At 41.5% G+C, this 20,731-nt stretch overlaps 1 protein-coding gene across 1 annotated transcript in view; it reads left to right on the forward strand.

Moving 5' to 3' along the window:
* The window catches only part of LOC115160183 (ceramide glucosyltransferase), a 44,141-nt gene that overhangs the window by 18,594 nt on the left and 4,816 nt on the right, over positions 1 to 20,731 (forward strand). The window contains exons 2-5 of the mRNA XM_029710565.1: positions 3,212 to 3,353; positions 9,732 to 9,834; positions 16,504 to 16,605; positions 18,772 to 18,884. Of these exons, the coding sequence (XP_029566425.1) occupies positions 3,212 to 3,353; positions 9,732 to 9,834; positions 16,504 to 16,605; positions 18,772 to 18,884 (460 nt within the window). The remainder of the gene's footprint in view (positions 1 to 3,211; positions 3,354 to 9,731; positions 9,835 to 16,503; positions 16,606 to 18,771; positions 18,885 to 20,731) is intronic.

The following is a 20,731-nucleotide window of genomic DNA, read 5'->3' on the forward strand; positions in this document are numbered from 1 at the left end:
GTAGTTGGTCTATATTGTTACCAGTAGTTGGTCTATAATGATATATATTGTTACCAGTAGTTGGTCTATAATGATATATATTGTTACCAGTAGTTGGTCTATAATGATCTATATTGTTACCAGTAGTTGGTCTATAATGGTCTATATTGTTACCAGTAGTTGATCTATATTGTTACCAGTAGTTGGTCTATAATGTTACCAGTTGTTGGTCTATATTGTTACCAGTAGTTGGTCTATAATGATCTATATTGTTACCAGTAGTTGGTCTATAATGATCTATATTGTTACCAGTAGTTGGTCTATATTGTTGCCAGTAGTTGGTCTATAATGATCTATAATGTTACCAGTAGTTGGTCTATAATGATCTATACTGTTACCAATAGTTGGTCTATAATGATCTATATTGTTACCAGTAGTTGGTCTATAATGTTACCAGTAGTTGGTCTATATTGTTACCAGTAGTTGGTCTATATTGTTACCAGTAGTTGGTCTATAATGATCTATATTGTTACCAATAGTTGGTCTATAATGATCTATATTGTTACCAGTAGTTGGTCTATAATGGTCTATATTGTTACCAATAGTTGGTCTATAATGATCTATATTGTTACCAGTAGTTGGTCTATAATGATCTATATTGTTACCAGTAGTTGGTCTATAATGATCTATATTGTTACCAGTAGTTGGTCTATAATGTTACCAGTAGTTGGTCTATATTGTTACCAGTAGTTGGTCTATAATGATCTATATTGTTACCAGTAGTTGGTCTATAATGATCTATATTGTTACCAGTAGTTGGTCTATAATGATCTATATTGTTACCAATAGTTGGTCTATAATGATCTATATTGTTACCAGTAGTTGGTCTATAATGATGTATATTGTTACCAATAGTTGGTCTATAATGATCTATATTGTTACCAGTAGTTGGTCTATAATGTTACCAGTAGTTGGTCTATAATGATCTATATTGTTACCAGTAGTTGGTCTATGTTGTTACCAGTAGTTGGTCTATAATGATCTATATTGTTACCAGTAGTTGGTCTATAATGTTACCAGTAGTTGGTCTATAATGATCTATATTGTTACCAGTAGTTGGTCTATGTTGTTACCAGTAGTTGGTCTATAATGATCTATATTGTTACCAGTAGTTGGTCTATAATGATCTATATTGTTACCAGTAGTTGGTCTATAATGATCTATAATGTTACCAGTAGTTGGTCTATAATGATCTATAATGTTACCAGAAGTTGGTCTATATAATGATCTATATTGTTACCAGTAGTTGGTCTATAATGGTCTATATTGTTACCAGTAGTTGGTCTATAATGATCTATATTGTTACCAGTAGTTGGTCTATAATGATCTATAGTGTTACCAGTAGTTGGTCTATATTGTTACCAGTAGTTGGTCTATAATGATATATATTGTTACCAGTAGTTGGTCTATAATGATATATATTGTTACCAGTAGTTGGTCTATAATGATCTATATTGTTACCAGTAGTTGGTCTATAATGGTCTATATTGTTACCAGTAGTTGATCTATATTGTTACCAGTAGTTGGTCTATAATGATCTATAATGTTACCAGAAGTTGGTCTATATAATGATCTATGTTGTTACCAGTAGTTGGTCTATAATGGTCTATATTGTTACCAGTAGTTGGTCTATAATGATCTATATTGTTACCAGTAGTTGGTCTATAATGATCTATAGTGTTACCAGTAGTTGGTCTATATTGTTACCAGTAGTTGGTCTATAATGATATATATTGTTACCAGTAGTTGGTCTATAATGATGTATATTGTTACCAGTAGTTGGTCTATATTGTTGCCAGTAGTTGGTCTATAATGATCTATAATGTTACCAGTAGTTGGTCTATAATGATCTATACTGTTACCAATAGTTGGTCTATAATGATCTATATTGTTACCAGTAGTTGGTCTATAATGTTACCAGTAGTTGGTCTATATTGTTACCAGTAGTTGGTCTATATTGTTACCAGTAGTTGGTCTATAATGATCTATATTGTTACCAATAGTTGGTCTATAATGATCTATATTGTTACCAGTAGTTGGTCTATAATGGTCTATATTGTTACCAGTAGTTGGTCTATAATGATCTATATTGTTACCAGTAGTTGGTCTATAATGATCTATATTGTTACCAGTAGTTGGTCTATAATGATCTATATTGTTACCAGTAGTTGGTCTATAATGTTACCAGTAGTTGGTCTATATTGTTACCAGTAGTTGGTCTATAATGATCTATATTGTTACCAGTAGTTGGTCTATAATGATCTATATTGTTACCAGTAGTTGGTCTATAATGATGTATATTGTTACCAATAGTTGGTCTATAATGATCTATATTGTTACCAGTAGTTGGTCTATATTGTTACCAGTAGTTGGTCTATAATGATCTATATTGTTACCAATAGTTGGTCTATATTGTTGCCAGTAGTTGGTCTATAATGATCTATAATGTTACCAGTAGTTGGTCTATAATGATCTATATTGTTACCAATAGGTGGTCTATAATGATCTATAATGTTACCAGTAGTTGGTCTATAATGATCTATACTGTTACCAGTAGTTGGTCTATAATGATCTATAGTGTTACCAGTAGTTGGTCTATATTGTTACCGGTAGTTGGTCTATAATAATCTATATTGTTACCGGTAGTTGGTCTATATTAGTGGATTTGTGTTCTGGTTAAATTTAAGAAAAAGGGCCTTTTCATAGTCAGACTTGAAAGTCAGTTCATGATTATTGCAAAAAAACGTATTTTTTATTAGGCTAATTTCATACACCCTGAATTAACTAGATTATTGCTGTTTTGAAATGCGGTGTATTTGACCTTTTTAATTGTACATCAAAGCTGAATTTAGAGAGAACATTTAAAAAAAAAATATATATATATATATCTCGTGAATCGCCGTTTCGTTTGGAAACAATCTAAATATGATTTTGTGGCCATATTGCCCAGACCTATTCGTGTGGTTGAGTCCGTTCTGTGGTAACATAGACTCTGAACAGCGTGATTCAACTTCATTACTCCTTTATGAAACAAGCAACAAACAAGTCTTTGGTTGCCTAGGCCTTACCACTACAATGCAGCACACAAAGAAATAGAATTAGTGCTTGTCTGTCTCAGTGAGAAGAGCAGTGACAATAACGCTGTAATTGTGCTTGTCTGTCTCTCCTGTAGCCGTCTCTGTCTCAACAAGAAGAGCGGTGACAAGCAGCCCTACAGTAAGCTGGCGGGGGTCTCTCTACTGAAGCCTCTGAAAGGAGTAGACCCCAACCTCATCAATAACCTGGAGACCTTCTTTGAACTCGACTACCCCACGGTACTACCTGTTCTATATCCTACATGTCTATATCCTATCCCCTATCCCTCAACTACTCAAAGGTATTACCTGTTCTATATCCTACATGTCTATATCCTATCCCCTATCCCTCAACTACCCCACGGTACTACCTGTTCTATATCCTACATATCTATATCCTATTCCCTATCCCTCAACTACCCCAAGGTACTACCTGTTCTATATCCTACATGTCTATACCCTATCCCTCAACTACCCCAAGGTACTACCTGTTCTATATCCTACATATCTATATCCTATCCCCTATCCCTCAACTACCCCAAGGTATTACCTGTTCTATATCCTACATGTCTATACCCTATCCCTCAACTACCCCAAGGTATTACCTGTTATATATCCTACATATCTATATTCTATCCCCTATCCCTCAACTACCCCAAGGTACTACCTGTTCTATATCCTACATGTCTATATCCTATCCCTCAACTACCCCAAGGTACTACCTGTTCTATATCCTACATGTCTATATCCTATCCCTCAACTACCCCAAGGTATTACCTGTTCTATATCCTACATGTCTATACCCTATCCTTTGACTACCCCATTGTACTACCTGTTCTATATCGTACATGTCTATACCCTATCCCTCGACTACCCCATTGTACTACCTGTTCTATATTGTACGTGTCTATGCCCTGTCCCTTGACTACCCCAAGGTACTACCTGTTCTATATTGTACGTGTCTATACCCTATCCCTCGACTAGCCCATTGTACTACCTGTTCTATATTGTACGTGTCTATGCCCTGTCCCTCGACTACCCCAAGGTACGACCTGGAACAACACTGTTTGCGAAGAGTTAATTTCCCTCCCAGACGGTTTCGCCACAATGTTTCAGTGACTCTATCAGTCTACTGTTAGAATGTTGCAGTTTAGTTAGACAGGGCAAAGGCATGCATTATAGGGTGCAGGCGCAGCAAGCAAGTACTACGTGCTGCTTCCTGTAGAACAAATACTACGTGCTGCTTCCTGTAGCTACAAGTACTACGTGCTGCTTCCTGTAGCTACAAGTACTACGTGCTGCTTCCTGTAGCTACAAGTACTACGTGCTGCTTCCTGTAGCTACAAGTACTACGTGCTGCTTCCTGTAGCTACAAGTACTACGTGCTGCTTCCTGTAGCTACAAGTACTACGTGCTGCTTCCTGTAGCTACAAGTACTACGTGCTGCTTCCTGTAGCTACAAGTACTACGTGCTGCTTCCTGTAGCTACAAGTACTACGTGCTGCTTCCTGTAGCTACAAGTGCTACATGCTGCTTCCTGTACTACGTGCTGCTTCCTGTAGCAACAACTTGTTCAATATCGTTGTGAAAACATTACACCAAAAAGTATCCTTGATGTTGGTGCAGGTTACCAACCAAACCAGATGATTGACACACCGTTAGCCTTTCACAGCTATTACTTCATGATGATTTGCATCAACATTATACCACAGTACATACATCACTTCAACATGACGTGAGGAGGGATGGGGTAAGGCTAGTCTGTTTATTAAACCCCCCCAAAAAATGAATTAGCCGTGATGACGAGCGGGATGCAGACCCTGATGAGCAGCGTGCAGGCCACGCTACGTTGATACACTATCATTTCATTGCCTGGGGCAGCAGGTAGCCTAGCGGTTAGAGCGTTGAACCCTCAGCGATCGAATCCCTGAGCTGACGAGGTAAGAATCAGTTGTTCTGCCCCTGAACAAGGCAGTTTAACCCACTGTTCCCCGGCAGGCCGTCATTGTAAATAAGAATTTGTCATTAAAACCTCTTATGGATTGGCACCTTTTTATCAATTTCCTCCTAACATGACATACCCAAATCTAACTTCCTGTAGCTCAGGACCTGAAGCAAGGATATGCATATTCTTGGTACATTTGAAAGGAAACGCTTTGAAGTTTGTGTAAATGTGAAAGTAATGTAGGAGAATATAACACATTAGATCTGGTAGAAGAAAATACAAAGAAGGAAAAAAACGAATTTTTTTTGGTACCATCATTTTTGAAATGCAAGAGAAAGGCCATAATGTATTATTCCAGCCCAGGTGCAATTTAGATATTGGCCACTAGATGGCAACAGTGTATGTACTAAGTTTTATCCTAATCCAATGAACCATTGCATTTCTGTTCAAAATGTTGTATCAAGACTGCCCAAATGTGCCTAATTTGTTTATTAATTACTTTTCATGTTCAAAATTGTGCACTCTCCTCAAACAATAGCATGGTAATCTTTCACTGTATTAGCTACTGTAAATTGGACAGTGCAGTTAGATTAACAATAATTTAAGCTTTCTTTCAATATCAGACATGTCTATGTCCTGGGAAATGTTCTTGTTACTTACAACCTCATGCTAATCGCATTGGCTTACGTTAGCTCAACCGTCGCTCAGGGGACCCACCAATCCTGCAGAAGTTTTAACTGACTTGCCTAGTTAAATAAATAACCAAGAGCACAGGCCAGTCTGTGTAGACTTTTCAATTGCAAGTTTTCTGTCACGTGGCCTCTGAGTGACAGAGGAGCACAGCTTCACTACAGGCATGCTTGCAGCTTTACAGCAAAGAAAACGTCTCGTCTCTAGCTCAAACTGTAAAAAAACAAAAAACAAATATGACCCACATTACTGGAGCTATCTTATTTTTCAATCGTGTGTGAAATTGCATTTGATCTAATTTCACAAACCATGTTGCGGGGACGTTTTTAACTAAACCTGGGTCGCTAATTATTGGTTTGATGACACACAACGTTGTTCAGTCACGTTACCTAGCTAGCTAGCAACCTGTCCACCTGACAGTAGGTCAAGGCTCATTTGATTGGGTAGAAAGGAAAATGGTCTGCTACAACCTGTCCACCTGACAGTAGGTCAAGGCTCATTTGATTGGGACAGGAAAATGGTCTGCTACAACCTGTCCACCTGACAGTAGGTCAAGGCTCATTTGATTGGGTAGAAAGGAAAATGGTCTGCTACAACCTGTCCACCTGACAGTAGGTCAAGGCTCATTTGATTGGGTAGAAAGGAAAATGGTCTGCTACAACCTGTCCACCTGACAGTAGGTCAAGGCTCATTTGATTGGGACAGGAAAATGGTCTGCTACTTATGATGTCTTTCAAAGGTAATTCATATAGCCCTAATGGACGTCGATCAACAATCTCTCTATTTCTGGTGCTCCTTTAAATTCAGGTTTTTTTTAAAGGTTGAAGCAGTGTGTGTACATTGCCTTGAGAAAGTATTCATAGTCCTAGACTTATTCTACATGTTGTGTTACATCCTGAATTCAAAATAGATTGTTTTTTTGTTTTTTCTTTCTCTCACCCATCTACACAAAATATTGCAGAATGACAGGTGAAAACATGTTTTTTTATAATTTGTTGCTATTTTATGGAAAATGAAATACAGAAATATCTGATTTACATAAGTATTCACACCCCTGAGTCAATACTTTGTATAAGCACATTTGGCAGCGATTACAGCTGTAAGTTTATAAAAGCTTTCCAGACCTGGATGGTGCAACATTTGCCCATTTTATTCATTTCAAAATTTATTCAAGCGCTGTCAAATTGGCTGTTTGCTAGACAACCATTTTCAGGTCTTGCCGTAGATTTTCAAGTATATTTAAGTCAAAACTGTTACTCGGCCACTCGGGAACATTCACTGTCTTCTTGGTAAAGCAACTCCAGTGTAGATTTGGCCTTGTGTTTTAGGTTATTGTCCTGCTGAAAGGTGAATTCATCTCCCAGTGTCTGGTGGAAATCACACTGAACCGGGTTTTCCTCGAGGATTGTTCCTGTGTTTAGCTCCATTCCATAATCTTTTTTTTTATCCTGACAACCTACCCAGTCCTTAACGATGACAAGCATACCCATAACATGATGCAGCCACCACTATGCTTGAAAATATGGAGAGTGGTATTCCGTAATGTATTGGATTGGATTTGCCCCAAACGTAACACTTTGTATTCAGGACAAAAATATAATTACCTTGCCACATTTTTTGCAATATTAGTTTAGTGCCTTGTTGCAAACATGATCCATGTTTTGGAATATATTTATTTGTATTCTGTTCAGGTTTCCTTCTTTTCACTTTGTCAGTTAGGTTAGTATTGTGGCGTAATTACAATGTTGTTGATCCATCCTCAGTGTTCTATCACAGCCATTAAACTCTGTAACTGTTTTAAAGTCACCATTGGCCTCATGGTGAAATCCCTGAGCAGTTTCCTTCCTCTCCAGCAACTGAGTTAGGAAGGACTCCTGTGTCTTTGTAGTGACTGGGTGTATTGATACACCATCCAACGTGTAATTAATAACTTCACCATGCTCAAAGGGATATTCCATGTCTGCTTTTTTATTTTGACCCATCTACCAATAGATGTCCTTCTTAGTGAGACATTGGAAAACCTCCCTGGTCTTTGTGGTTGAATCTCTGTTTGAAATTCACTGCTGGACTGAGAGACCTTACAATTATCTGTATGTGTGGGGTACAGAGATGAGGTAATCATTAAACAATCATGTTCAAATGCAACTTATTATGTGAGCACATGTTTACTGCTGAACTTATTTATGCTTGCCATAACAAAAGGGTTGAATACTTATTGACTCAAGACATTTCAACCTTTTTAAAAATTTTTTTTAATGAATTTGTAAAAATGTCTAAACATAATTTCACTTTGACATTATGGGGTATTGTGTGTAGTGTGACAGATCTAAATGTAATCAATTTTAAATTCAGGCTGTAACACAAATAACATGTGGGAAAGGTCAAGGGGTGTGAATACTTTCTGAAGGCACTGTATTCCACAGCCGTGTGTGTGTGTGTGTGTGTGTGTGTGTGTGTGTGTGTGTGTGTGTGTGTGTGTGTGTGTGTGTGTGTGTGTTTTTAACTGAAGAGTAAAGGTTTCATGCAGTGTTTTCCCCTGACTGACACAATGACATGCAGATCATTATGCTGGCCACACAACACGGGGGTAATAACATGGCAGCTGTCGGTATGAGGCCCGTTAACCAGACCGGGGTAATAACATGGCAGCTGTCGGTATGAGGCCCGTTAACCAGACCGGGGTAATAACATGGCAGCTGTCGGTATGAGGCCTGTTAACCAGACCGGGGTAATAACATGGCAGCTGTCGGTATGAGGCCCGTTAACCAGACCGGGGTAATAACATGGCAGCTGTCGGTATGAGGCCCGTTAACCAGACCGGGGTAATAACATGGCAGCTGTCGGTATGAGGCCCGTTAACCAGACCGGGGTAATAACATGGCAGCTGTCGGTATGAGGCCTGTTAACCAGACCGGGGTAATAACATGGCAGCTGTCGGTATGAGGCCCGTTAACCAGACCGGGGTAATAACATGGCAGCTGTCGGTATGAGGCCCGTTAACCAGACCGGGGTAATAACATGGCAGCTGTCGGTATGAGGCCTGTTAACCAGACCGGGGTAATAACATGGCAGCTGTCGGTATGAGGCCCGTTAACCAGACCGGGGTAAAAACATGGCAGCTGTCAGTATGAGGCCCGAAACATGTTTCGCCAAGCCGCACTGCTTCTTAACACACAGCTCGCTTAATCCGGAAGCCAGCGGCATCAATGTGTTGGAGGAAACACCATTTGACTGACGACCAATGTCCTGCCACAAGGAGTCACTAGAACGCGATTAGCCAAGGAAAGCCCTCCGGCCAAACCTTCCCCTAACCCGGACGGCGCTGGGCCAATTGTGAGGCGGCTCCGGGCCGGTGTCTCCCCAGGAGGCTCCGGGCCCGGTGTCTCCCCAGGAGGCTCGGGGCCCGGTGTCTCCCCAGGAGGCTCGGGGCCCGGTGTCTCCCCAGGAGGCTCGGGGCCCGGTGTCTCCCCAGGAGGCTCGGGGCCCGGTGTCTCCCCAGGAGGCAAACTCCTCCTGTGGGATTTGTGCTTGATGTGCTCCGTAAGCCTCTGTTTGAGTCCTTGGCCCAGATCCCTCTTCAGATGTCTCTGTTAAGGGTGTCCGTGACTTATTCTCTTTTACAGTATTGGACTAACGTTTCTGTCTCTCTGTTCCTCTCTACCGTATTGAACTAACGTTTCTCTCTCTTTGTTCCTCTCTACCGTATTGGACTAACGTTTCTCTCTGTCTGTTCCTCTCTACCGTATTGGACTAACGTTTCTCTCTCTCTGTTCCTCTCTACCGTATTGGACTAACGTTTCTCTCTCTCTGTTCCTCTCTACCGTATTGGACTAACGTTTCTCTCTCTCTGTTCCTCTCTACCGTATTGGACTAACGTTTCTGTCTCTCTGTTCCTCTCTACTGTATTGGACTAACGTTTCTCTCTCTTTGTTCCTCTCTACCGTATTGGACTAACGTTTCTGTCTCTCTGTTTCTCTCCCCAGTATGAGATCCTGTTGTGTATTCAGGACTATGACGACCCAGCCGTTGATGTGTGTAAAAAGCTCCTGGGCAAATATCCCAACGTAGATGCTAGGTTGTTTATAGGTAAGAGCTTGACTTGATGTATAATTAGAAGAAACTGTTAATTAATATTCATGTTTCTGACATTTTTACAATCTGTCTAATAAATATGTTTATGTGTAGTATTGAAGTGGGGAACCTGTTGGTATTAACAGTTTTATACATTGATTCCAAGGTAGACTAGTCTATAAATAAATAAAAATGATGTCAAAATGTGTGTTATTGGATTATAGAGGCCAAAATGTCACCCTATTCCATACATAAGATGTATGTGTGTGTGTGTAGTATGTCACCCTATTCCATAAATAAGCTGTGTGTGTGTGTGTAGTATGTCACCCTATTCCATAAATAAGCTGTGTGTGTGTGTGTAGTATGTCACCCTATTCTATAAATAAGCTGTGTGTGTAGTATGTCACCCTATTCTATACATAAGCTGTGTGTGTGTGTGTAGTATGTCACCCTATTCCATAAATAAGCTGTGTAGTATGTCACCCTATTCCATACATAAGCTGTGTAGTATGTCACCCTATTCCATAAATAAGCTGTGTGTAGTATGTCACCCTATTCCATAAATAAGCTGTGTGTGTGTGTGAGGCCGTGTGTGTGAGGCCGTGTGTGAGGCCGTTTGGAGAAGCTATTGATTCTAGCTCATTAGCAGCATCTGTTGAGGCCTCTCTCTAGTGTGCTGTATGATGATTGTCCCCCATAAGAACTACAAATGGAAGCCTACACTACATTAACAAAAGTATGTGGACACCTGCTTGTCGAACATCTCATTCCAAAGTCATGGTCATTAATATGGATATGGTCCTCCCTTTGCTGCTAAAACAGCCTCCACTCTTCTGGGAAGACTCTCTACTAGATGTTGGAACATTGCTGCAGGGACTTGCTTCTTCTCAGCCACAAGAGCATTAGTGATGTCGGGCACTGATGTTGGGCGGTTAGGCCTGGCTCGCAGTCACCAATCCAATTCATTCCAAAAGTGTTAGATGAGGTTGAGGTCAGGGCTCTGTGCAGGCCAGTCAAGTTCTTCCTCACTGATCTCGACAAACCATTTCTGTATGGACCTCGCTTTGTGCACGGGGGCATTGTCATGCTGCAACAGGAAAGGGCCTTCCCCCAAACTGTTGCCACAAAGTTGGAAGCACAGAATCGTCTAGAATGTCATTGTATGCTGTAGTGTTAAGCTTTCCCTTCACTGGAACTAAGGGGCCTAGCCCGAAACAGATACTCATTTAGTCTAAAGAAAGCCATTTTTATTGCTTCTTTAATCAGAACATCAGTTTTCAGCTGTGCTAACATAATTGCAAAAGGGTTTTCTAATGATAAATTAGCCTTTTAAAATGATCAACTTGGATTAGCTAACACAACGGGCCATTGGAACACAGGAGTGATGGTTGCTGATAATGGGTCTCTGTACGCCTATGTAGATTTTCCTTTAAAAAATCTGCCGTTACCAACTACAATGGTCGTTTACAACATTAACAATGTCAACACTGTATTTGATGTTATTTTAATGGACAAAAAAAAATTCCTTTCAAAAACAAGGACATTTCTAAGTGACCCCAAACTTTTGGACGGTAGTGTAAATATTCAGACCCTTTACTCAGTACTTTGCTGAAGCGATTACAGCCTTGAGTCTTCTTGGGTATGACGCTACAAGCTTGGCAACACCTGTATTTGGGGAGTTTCTCCCATTCTTCTCTGCAGATCCTCTCAAGCTCTGTCAGGTTGCATGGGGAGCGTCGCTGCACAGCTATTTTCAGGTCTCGCCAGAGATGTTTGATCGGGTTCAAGTCCGGGCTCTGGCTAGGCCTCTCAAGGACATTCAGAGACTTGTCCCGAAGCCACTCCTGCATTGTCTTGGCTGTGTGCTTAGGGTCGTTGTCCTGTTGGAAGGTGAACCTTTGCCCCAGTCTGAGGTTCTGAGCGCTCTGGAGCAGGTTTTCATCAATGATCTCTCTGTACTTTGCTCCGTTCATCTTTCCCTCGATCCTGACTAATCTCCCAGTCCCTGCCGCTGAAAAACATCCCCATAGCATGATGCTGCCACCACCATGCTTCACCGTAGGGATGGTGCCAGGTTTCCTCCAGAAGTGACGCTTGGCATTCAGGGCCAAGGAGCTCAATCTTTGTTTAATCAGACCAGAGAATCTTGTTTCTCATGGTCTGAGAGTCTTTAGGTGTCTTTTGGAAAACTCCAAGCGGGCTGTCATGTGCCTTTTACTGAAGATGGGCTTCTGTCTGGCCCCTCTAACGTAAAGGCTTTATTTGGTGGAGGGCTGCAGAGATGGGAGAACCTTTCAGAAGGACAACCATCTCCACAGAGGAACTTGGGAGCTCAGTCCGAGTGACCACCGGGTTCTCGGTCACCTCCCTGACCAAGGCCCTTCTCTTCCGATTGCTCAGTTTGGCTGGGTGGCCAGCTCTATGAAGAGTCTTGGTGGTTCCAAACTTCTTCCATTTTAAGAATGATGGAGACTACTGTGTTCTTGGGGACCTTCAATGCTGCAGACATGTTTTGGTACCATTCCCCAGATCTGTGCCTCGACACAATCCTGTCTCGGAACTCTACAGACAATTCCTTCGACCTCTTGGTTTGGTTTTTGCTCTGACATGCACTGTCAACTGTGGGACCTTTTTATATAGACAGGTGTGTCTTTCCAATTATGTCCAGTCAATTTAATTTACCTCAGGTGGACACCAAGTTGTAGAAACATCTCAAGGATGATCAATGGAAATCCAGATATACCTGAGCTCAATTTCCAGTCTCATAGCAAAGTGTCTGAATACTTATGTAAATAAGGTATTTCAGTTTTTTTATTTTTAAATGTGCAAACATTTCTAAAAACTTGTTTTCACTTTGTCATTATGGGGAAATCTGTGTAGATTGAGGATTTTTTTCTTTTCTTCAGAATAAGTCTGTAACGTAACAAAATGTGGAAAAAGGGAAGTAGTCTGAGTACTTTCTGAATGCCGTGTGCAGTGTGTTTCATGTCCTTAAAATCCCCAGAATGAATCTGACAAGATTTTTTGTTAACTAGTAAATAGTAGCCTACAGCAAAGTGTGTTTAAATCATTTCTAACTTGTCAACAATTTCTGCTAGCTAGTTTTTGCTACCATGGGTTTTAACTTGCTTGAGCCTGCTAACTGAGGAGTGTTAATTCACCTGTTTCCATACATGTTTCATTTCAAAACATTTATCTTACAAATGGAGTTGTTTAATCTAACTGCTTAACTATTTATCTGTACATGAAATTGTATTTGTTGTTTTTTTTACTCATTTTTTAAAATAATCTTTACAGGAAAATGCCACGGGCATTTCACTGCAGCTAATGTAGAAGGAAAAGCTGTGTACATTTGCAAATACTGTGCCCAATCATATGTGAAGAATGCAACATCATCTGGCCAAGTGCATAAAGTTCCCTCAGCGCTCACGACAAGCAACCTCCAAATAGAAGTAGAGAGACTTTTGTCAAAGTGAAAAGGATGAATCAGACACCTTATCCATAGCAACAGCTATGGGCCTCCTGGAATCAGACTTTTTTTTTTACTCAATGGAGGAACATAGTCAGAGAAATGCTGATTAATGTCTTGCTTGAGCTGTGTATGCAACTGGTTCACCTCTGATGCTCACAGGCAATGTCTATTGGAAGAGATTTCTGAATGTTCTTCGCCCAGCATACACCCCTCCAACCAGACATGCTTTATCTACTCATTTGCTGATGCAGAGTTCAACAGAGTTCAAGTGGAGGTCAAGAAAATCATAGAGAAAGCAGACTGTATTGCAATCATCTCTGATGGGTGGTCGAATGTTTGTGGGCAAGGAATAATTAACTACATCTCCACCCTTCAACCAGTATTCTACAAGAGCACAGACACAAGGGACAACAGACACACCGGTCTCTACATTGCAGATAAGCTGAAGGCCGTCATCAATGACCTTGGACCACAGAAGGTATTTGCACTGGTGTCAGACAATGCTGCGAACATGAAGGCTGCTTGGTCTAAAGTGGAGGAGTTCTACCCTCACATCACACCCATTGGCTGTGCTGCTCATGCATTGAATCTGCTCCTCAAGGACATCATGTCACTGAAAACAATGGATACACTCTACAAGAGAGCCAAGGAAATGGTTAGGTATGTGAAGGGTCATCAAGTTATAGCAGCAATCTACCTCACCAAGCAAAGTGAGAAGAATAAGAGCATCACATTGAAGCTGCCCAGCAACACCCGTTGGGGTGGTGTTGTCATCATGTTTGACAGTCTCCTGGAGGGGAAGGAGTCTCTCCAAGAAATGGCCATCTCAGCGTCTGCCGGTATGGACAGCCCCATCAAGAGGATCCTCCTGGATGATGTATTTTGGGAGAGAGTGGTAAGCAGCCTGAAACTCCTGAAACCTATAGCAGTAGCCATTGCACGGATTGAGGGAGACAATGCCATCCTGTCTGATGTTCAGACTCTGTTTGCAGATGTAAGAGAAGAAATCCGTACTGCCCTGCCCACTTCACTGTTGCTCCAAGCAGAGGAAACTGCAGTTCTGAAATACATCAAAAAGCATGAGGACTTCTGCCTGAAGCCCATACACACCGCAACGTACATGTTGGGCCCCAAGTATGCTGGCAAGAGCATCCTGTCTGGTGCAGAGATCAACAAGACCTAAGGTGTCATCACTACCGTGTCTCGCCACCTTGGCCTGGATGAGGGCCAGGTTCTGGGCAGTCTGGTGAAGTACTTCCAAGCAAGGGCTTTGGGATGGAGATGCAATATGGCAGTCATGCCAACAGATCTCATCAGCCACCTGGTGGAAGGGACTTTGTGGATCTGAGGCTCTTTACCCTGTTGCCTCCATCATCCTCCAAATCCCACCAACATCAGCCGCCTCAGAGTGCAACTGGTCCTTGTTTGGGAACACACACCAAAGCACGCAACAGGCTGACCAATACAAGGGTTGAAAAATGTGTGGCTATCCGGGCGAATTTGGGGCTTTTTGAGCCTGACAACAAACCATCTTCAACAAGGTTGGAAAGTGACAGTGAAGATGAGGCCTCAGAGTCTGATGTTCAAGAGGTGGACATTGAGGAGGTCCAGGGAGAAGACATGGAAGCCTGAGAGGAAGACAACCAAAGCTTTAGTTTCTAGACTATCATTTTACAGATGTTGAAAACGTTTTTGAGAGATGTGATGGATCATTGGGGATCATTCAATATTCCCTTTCTGTTGTTGTTCAGTGAAATCATCCCATGTGAAGAGTCAACTCATTTAATTAAAGTTCAATTCCTAACTAAATTGTTTTTTTTAAATTATATTGGAAGGATTTAATCATTTGCAATTATGTCTACTTATGATAAGGTAAAAGTTTTCTGTTTCCATATGATATGGGAAATATATCCAATGCAAAAAAAAAATCTACATTTTAAATAGTATTAATATTAATTTGCGTATATTTCTTTAATTTCCCTTATTCCCGTTAATTCCCACGGAAAGTTTCCACCTCTGCAACCCTAGTGACGACGTGTTATCTTATGTAAACAACGTCAGAGCTGCTGAGCAGGTCTTTCTCACCGTCTATTGGATAGAGAGCAACGCCGCAGCTGTTCACTCCATGTTAGTGAGCAAATGGACAAATAAAACCCCTTTCATTTACCCGTTGTGACGCACGGATGTTTAAAGCTCTGTTTTGTACCATTTTTTACATTTACATTTTAGTCATTTAGCAGACGCTCTTATCCAGAGCGACTTAATGTAGTGAATACATACATTTCATTTCATGCATTTTTTTTGTACTGCCCCCCCGTGGGAATCGAACCCACAACCCTGGCGTTGCACACACCATGCAGGCGTTGCAAACACCATGCTCTACCAACTGAGCCACAGGGAAGACTGACTTCATGACCAAAAATATCCTATTTACACTTTGTAGTGTATTTTGACACTAGAATAAATGTTTCTGACTCGTGTTGATGCCACACAGGCTGTTTTTAAAGGGATTTGTTGCTTTTTAAAGGATTGCAAAATGTGACCTATATTATACTCTCTGCCCATCTGTTAGAGACTGAACGGCTTGGTGTGGCCATTATACTCTCTGCCCATCTGTTAGACTGAACGGCTTGGTGTGGCCATTATACTCTCTGCCCATCTGTTAGACTGAACGGCTTGGTGTGGTCATTATACTCTCTGCCCATCTGTTAGACTGAACGGCTTGGTGTGGTCATTTAGTTTAACAGACGATCCTGACCCGATCCTATTTGTCTGTAAGGCGAGATCCTAAAGGAGGAAACAGCTGTTCACCCCCCCAGCACCTTCTTTTGTTTTGTTGCATCGTGGTAACAAAAGTTGCAGTACATATTCTGCTCTTCTGTAGCGTGTACAATGATGTCAGAGGGGAAAAGACAGTGTTCTTTGTTTGATGTGACTCCTTTTTGTTTTTAATATTGCAAAAGGAAGTAGAAGTTTCCCCATTTTTAAGGATTTCTGCTTTAAATGGAAGTGAAAGATAACAGGTTTAAGAGAATGTCTCTGACGATCAGTGACACAGTCGTTATGGCGATCAGTGACACAGTCGTTATGGCGATCAGTGACACAGTCGTTATGGCGATCAGTGACACAGTCGTTATGGCGATCAGTGACACAGTCGTTATGGCTAGGACAACCTCAGGCCAGAAAGCTGACGTTGTTTGTTTCCATTCCAGGAGGGAAGAAGGTCGGCATCAACCCCAAGATTAATAACCTGATGCCGGGTTATGAGGGGGCAAAGCATGGCCTGGTGTGGATCTGCGACAGCGGAATACGAGGTAGGAAACAAAACATTGTATCCCAAATAGCGCCCTATTCCCTATGCAGTGCACTACCCTGGTCAAAAGTAGCGCACTGCATAGGGAATAGTGTGCCATTTGGGACACATTCTTACTCCAATTTCATCATTCTTATCCCTAGGGCTGATGTGTTTCTTATCCCTAGGGCTGATGCGTGTCTTATCCCTTGAGGGCTGATGTGTTTCTTATCCCTAGGGCTGATGCGTGTCTTATCCCTTGAGGGCTGATGCGTGTCTTATCACTATGGCTGATGCGTGTCTTATCCCTTGAGGGCTGATGTATTTCCCATCAGATAATGGAGGTTCCATTCAGCTCTAGTTTTGAACCTTGAACCTACAGTTGAAGTCGGAAGTTTACATAGACCTTAGCCAAATACATTTAAACTCTGTTTTTCACAATTCCTGGCATTTAATCCTAGTAAAAATTCCCTGTCTTTGGTCAGTTAGGATCACCACTTTATTTTAAGAATGTGAAATGTCAGAATAATAGTAGAGAGAATGATTTATTTCAGCTTTTATTTCTTTCATCACATTCCCAGTGGGTCAGAAGTTTACATACACCCAATTAGTATTTGGTAGCATTGCCTTTAAATTGTTTAACTTGGGTCAAACGTTTCAGGTAGCCTTCCACAAGCTTCCCACAATAAGTTGGGTGAATTTTGGCCCATTCCTCCTGACAGAGCTGGTGTAACTGAGTCAGGTTTGTAGGCCTCCTTGCTCACACATACTTTTTCAGTTCTGCCCATACATTTTCTATAGGATTGAGGTCAGGGCTTTGTGATGGCCACTCCAATACCTTGACTTTGTTGTCCTTAAGCCATTTTGCCACAACTTTGGAAGTATGCTTGGGGTCATTGGCCATTTGGAAGACCCATTTGCGACGAAGCTTTAACTTCCTGACTGATGTCTTGAGATGTTGCTTCAATATATCCACAGAATTTTCCTCCCTCATGATGATATCTATTTTGTGAAGTGCACCAGTCCCTCCTGCAGCAAAGCACCACCCCAACATGATGCTGCCACCCCCATGCTTCACGGTTGGGATGGTGTTCTTCGGCTTGCAAGCCTCCCCCTTTTTCCTCCAAACATAACAATGGTCATCATGGCCAAACAGTTCTATTTTTGTTTCATCACACCAGAGGACATTTCTCCAAAAAGTATGATCTTTGTCCCCATGGCAGTTGCAAACCGTAGTCTGGCGTTTTATGGCGGTTTTGGAGCAGTGGCTTCTTCCTTGCTGAGCGGCCTTTCAGGTTATGTCGATATAGGACTCATTTTACTGTGGATATAGATACTTTTGTACCCGTTTCCTCCAGCATCTTCACAAGGTCCTTTGCTGTTGTTCTGGGATTGATTCGCACTTTTCGCACCAAAGTACGTTCATCTCTAGGAGACAGAACGCGTCTCCTTCCTGAGCGGTATGATGGCTGCATGGTCCCTTGGGGTTTATACTTGCGTTCTATTGTTTGTACAGATGAACGTGGTACCTTCAGGCATTTGGAAATTGCTCCCAAGGATGAACCAGACTTGTGGAGGTGTACAATTTTTTATTCCTGATGTCTTTGCTGATTTCTCTTGATTTTCCCATGATGTCAAGCAAAGAGGCACTGAGTTTGAAGGTAGGCCTTGAAATACATCCACAGGTACAACTCCAATTGACTCAAATGATGTCAATTAGCCTATCAGAAGCTTCTAAAACCATGACATCATTTTCTGGACTTTTCCAAGCTGTTTAAAGGCACAGTCAACTTAGTGCATGTAAACTTCTGACCCACTGGAATTGTGACACAGTGAATTATAAGTGAAATAATCTGTCTATAAACAATTGTTGGAAAAATGACTTGTGTCATGCACAAAGTAGATGTTCTAACCAACTTGCCAAAACTATAGTTTGCTAAGTGGTTGAAAAACGAGTTTTAATGACTCCAACCTAAGTGTATGTAAACTTCCCACTTCAACTATAGATCATCAGGCTTTAATTGCTTTACTTACAAACATGTTACTATTTGATTCCTCTACATTCAAATACTGTAGTTGGATGAAATACTTTGAGCATGGTGGGTTCATTTAGATCCCATTGCCTGATTTTGTAAAAGTTTTTGGTGACAACGATTGATTGGCCAATCCTGTCCTCTTCCCTCGCCAGTGAAACCGGACACTCTGACGGATATGGCCTATCAGATGACGGAGAAGGTGGGGTTAGTCCACGGCCTTCCCTACGTGGCCGACAGACAGGGCTTCGCTGCTACACTGGAACAGGTGAGAGTCCTTACAGACAGGGCTTCACTGGAACAGGTGAGAGTCCTTACAGACAGGGCTTCACTGGAACAGGTGAGAGTCCTTACAGACAGGGCTTCACTGGAACAGGTGAGAGTCCTTACAGACAGGGCTTCACTGGAACAGGTGAGTGTCCTTACAGACGGGGCTTCACTGCTGCCATGTAGCACGCTTCTGTCTATAACGTGAGCTGCTCAGCATGTGTTGATCGTCCTTTCTACCGTGGTGTTGTTGAAAGATACAACATTAGACATCTAGCTATCGAGAACAACAACAGTTTTTCTACTTTTCTCAACAACATTGATGCCCTGAATTTAGCAGGCGCTATCGACAGATCAGTTGGAAAATGTGATGGGCTACTTTCTGCGGACGCCACGGTCAGTGTGAACCAGAGTGACTTGACACAACGCTGGCTGAACAAGACGTAGCTACAAACAAAATTGAGTTAAATGGTTCCTTTCCTGTGGCGGTCCTCATGAGAGCCAGTTTCATCATAGTGCTTGATGGTTTTTGCTACTGCACTTGAAGAAACTTTCAAAGTTCTTGAAATTTTATAGATTGACTGACCTTCATGTCTTAAAGTAATGATGGACTGTCATTTCTCTATGCTTATTTGAGCTGTTCTTGCCATAATATGGACTTGGTCTTTTACCAAATAGGGCTATCTTCTGTATACCCCCTTACCTTGTCACAACACAACTGATTGGTTGAAATGCATTAAGGAGGAACGAAATTACACTAATTAACATTTAACAAGGCACACCTGTTTATTGAAATGCATTCCGGGTGACTACCTCATGAAGCTGGTTGAGAGGGAGCCAAGAGTGTGTACAAAGCTGTCATCAAGACAAAGGGTGGCTACTTCGAAGAATCTCAAATATATATTTTGATTTTAACACTTTTTTTTTTGGTTACTACATTCCATATGTGTTATTTCATGGTTTTGATGTCTTCACTATTATTCTACAATTTTAGAAAATAGCAAAAATAAAGAAAAACCCTGCAATGAGTAGATGTGTCTAAACTTTTGACTGGTATTGTATATGTATTTTTTTTGTCAGGTGTACTTGGGCAAGTTCTAGGGCAGGGTTCCCCAACTGGTGGCCTGCGGGTGATTTTTATTTGGCTCCCTGTGTTTTCTGAGGGGAAAAAAATATTTACATATTTTTTGGAGAGATAAGACTAAAAACACCAGCGAATCAGCTCCAAGTGAATTTGAAAATATTTTCCAAAGTAGTCCCACGCATTATAGAGATGCATAAACTCAGCAAAAAAAGAAATGTCCTCTCACTGTCAACTGCGTTTATTTTCAGCAAACTTAACATGTGTAAATATTTGTATGAACATAACAAGATTCAACAACTGAGACATAAACTGAACAAGTTCCACAGACATGTGACTAACATCAATGGAATAATGTGTCCCTGAACAAAGGGTGGGTCAAAATCAAAAGTAACAGTCAGTATCAGCTGCATTAAGTACTGCAGTGCATCTCCTCCTCATGGACTGCACCAGATTTGCCCGTTCTTGCTGTGAGATGTTACCCCGCTCTTCCACCAAGGCACCTGCATGTTCCCGGACATTTCTTTGGGGGATGGCCCTAGCCCTCACCCTCCGATCAAACAGGTCCCAGACGTGCTCAATGGGATTGAGATCCGGGTTCTTCGCTGGCCATGGCAGAACACTGACATTCCTGTGTTGCAGGAAATCACGCACAGAACGAGCAGTATGGCTGGTGGCATTGTCATGCTGGAGGGCCATGTCAGGATGAGCCTGCAGGAAGGGTACCACATGAGGGAGGAGGATGTCTTCCCTGTAACGCACAGCGT

The sequence above is a fragment of the Salmo trutta genome, chromosome 23 (assembly GCF_901001165.1).
Source record: "Salmo trutta chromosome 23, fSalTru1.1, whole genome shotgun sequence".
Classification (NCBI taxonomy): Eukaryota; Metazoa; Chordata; class Actinopteri; order Salmoniformes; family Salmonidae; genus Salmo; species Salmo trutta.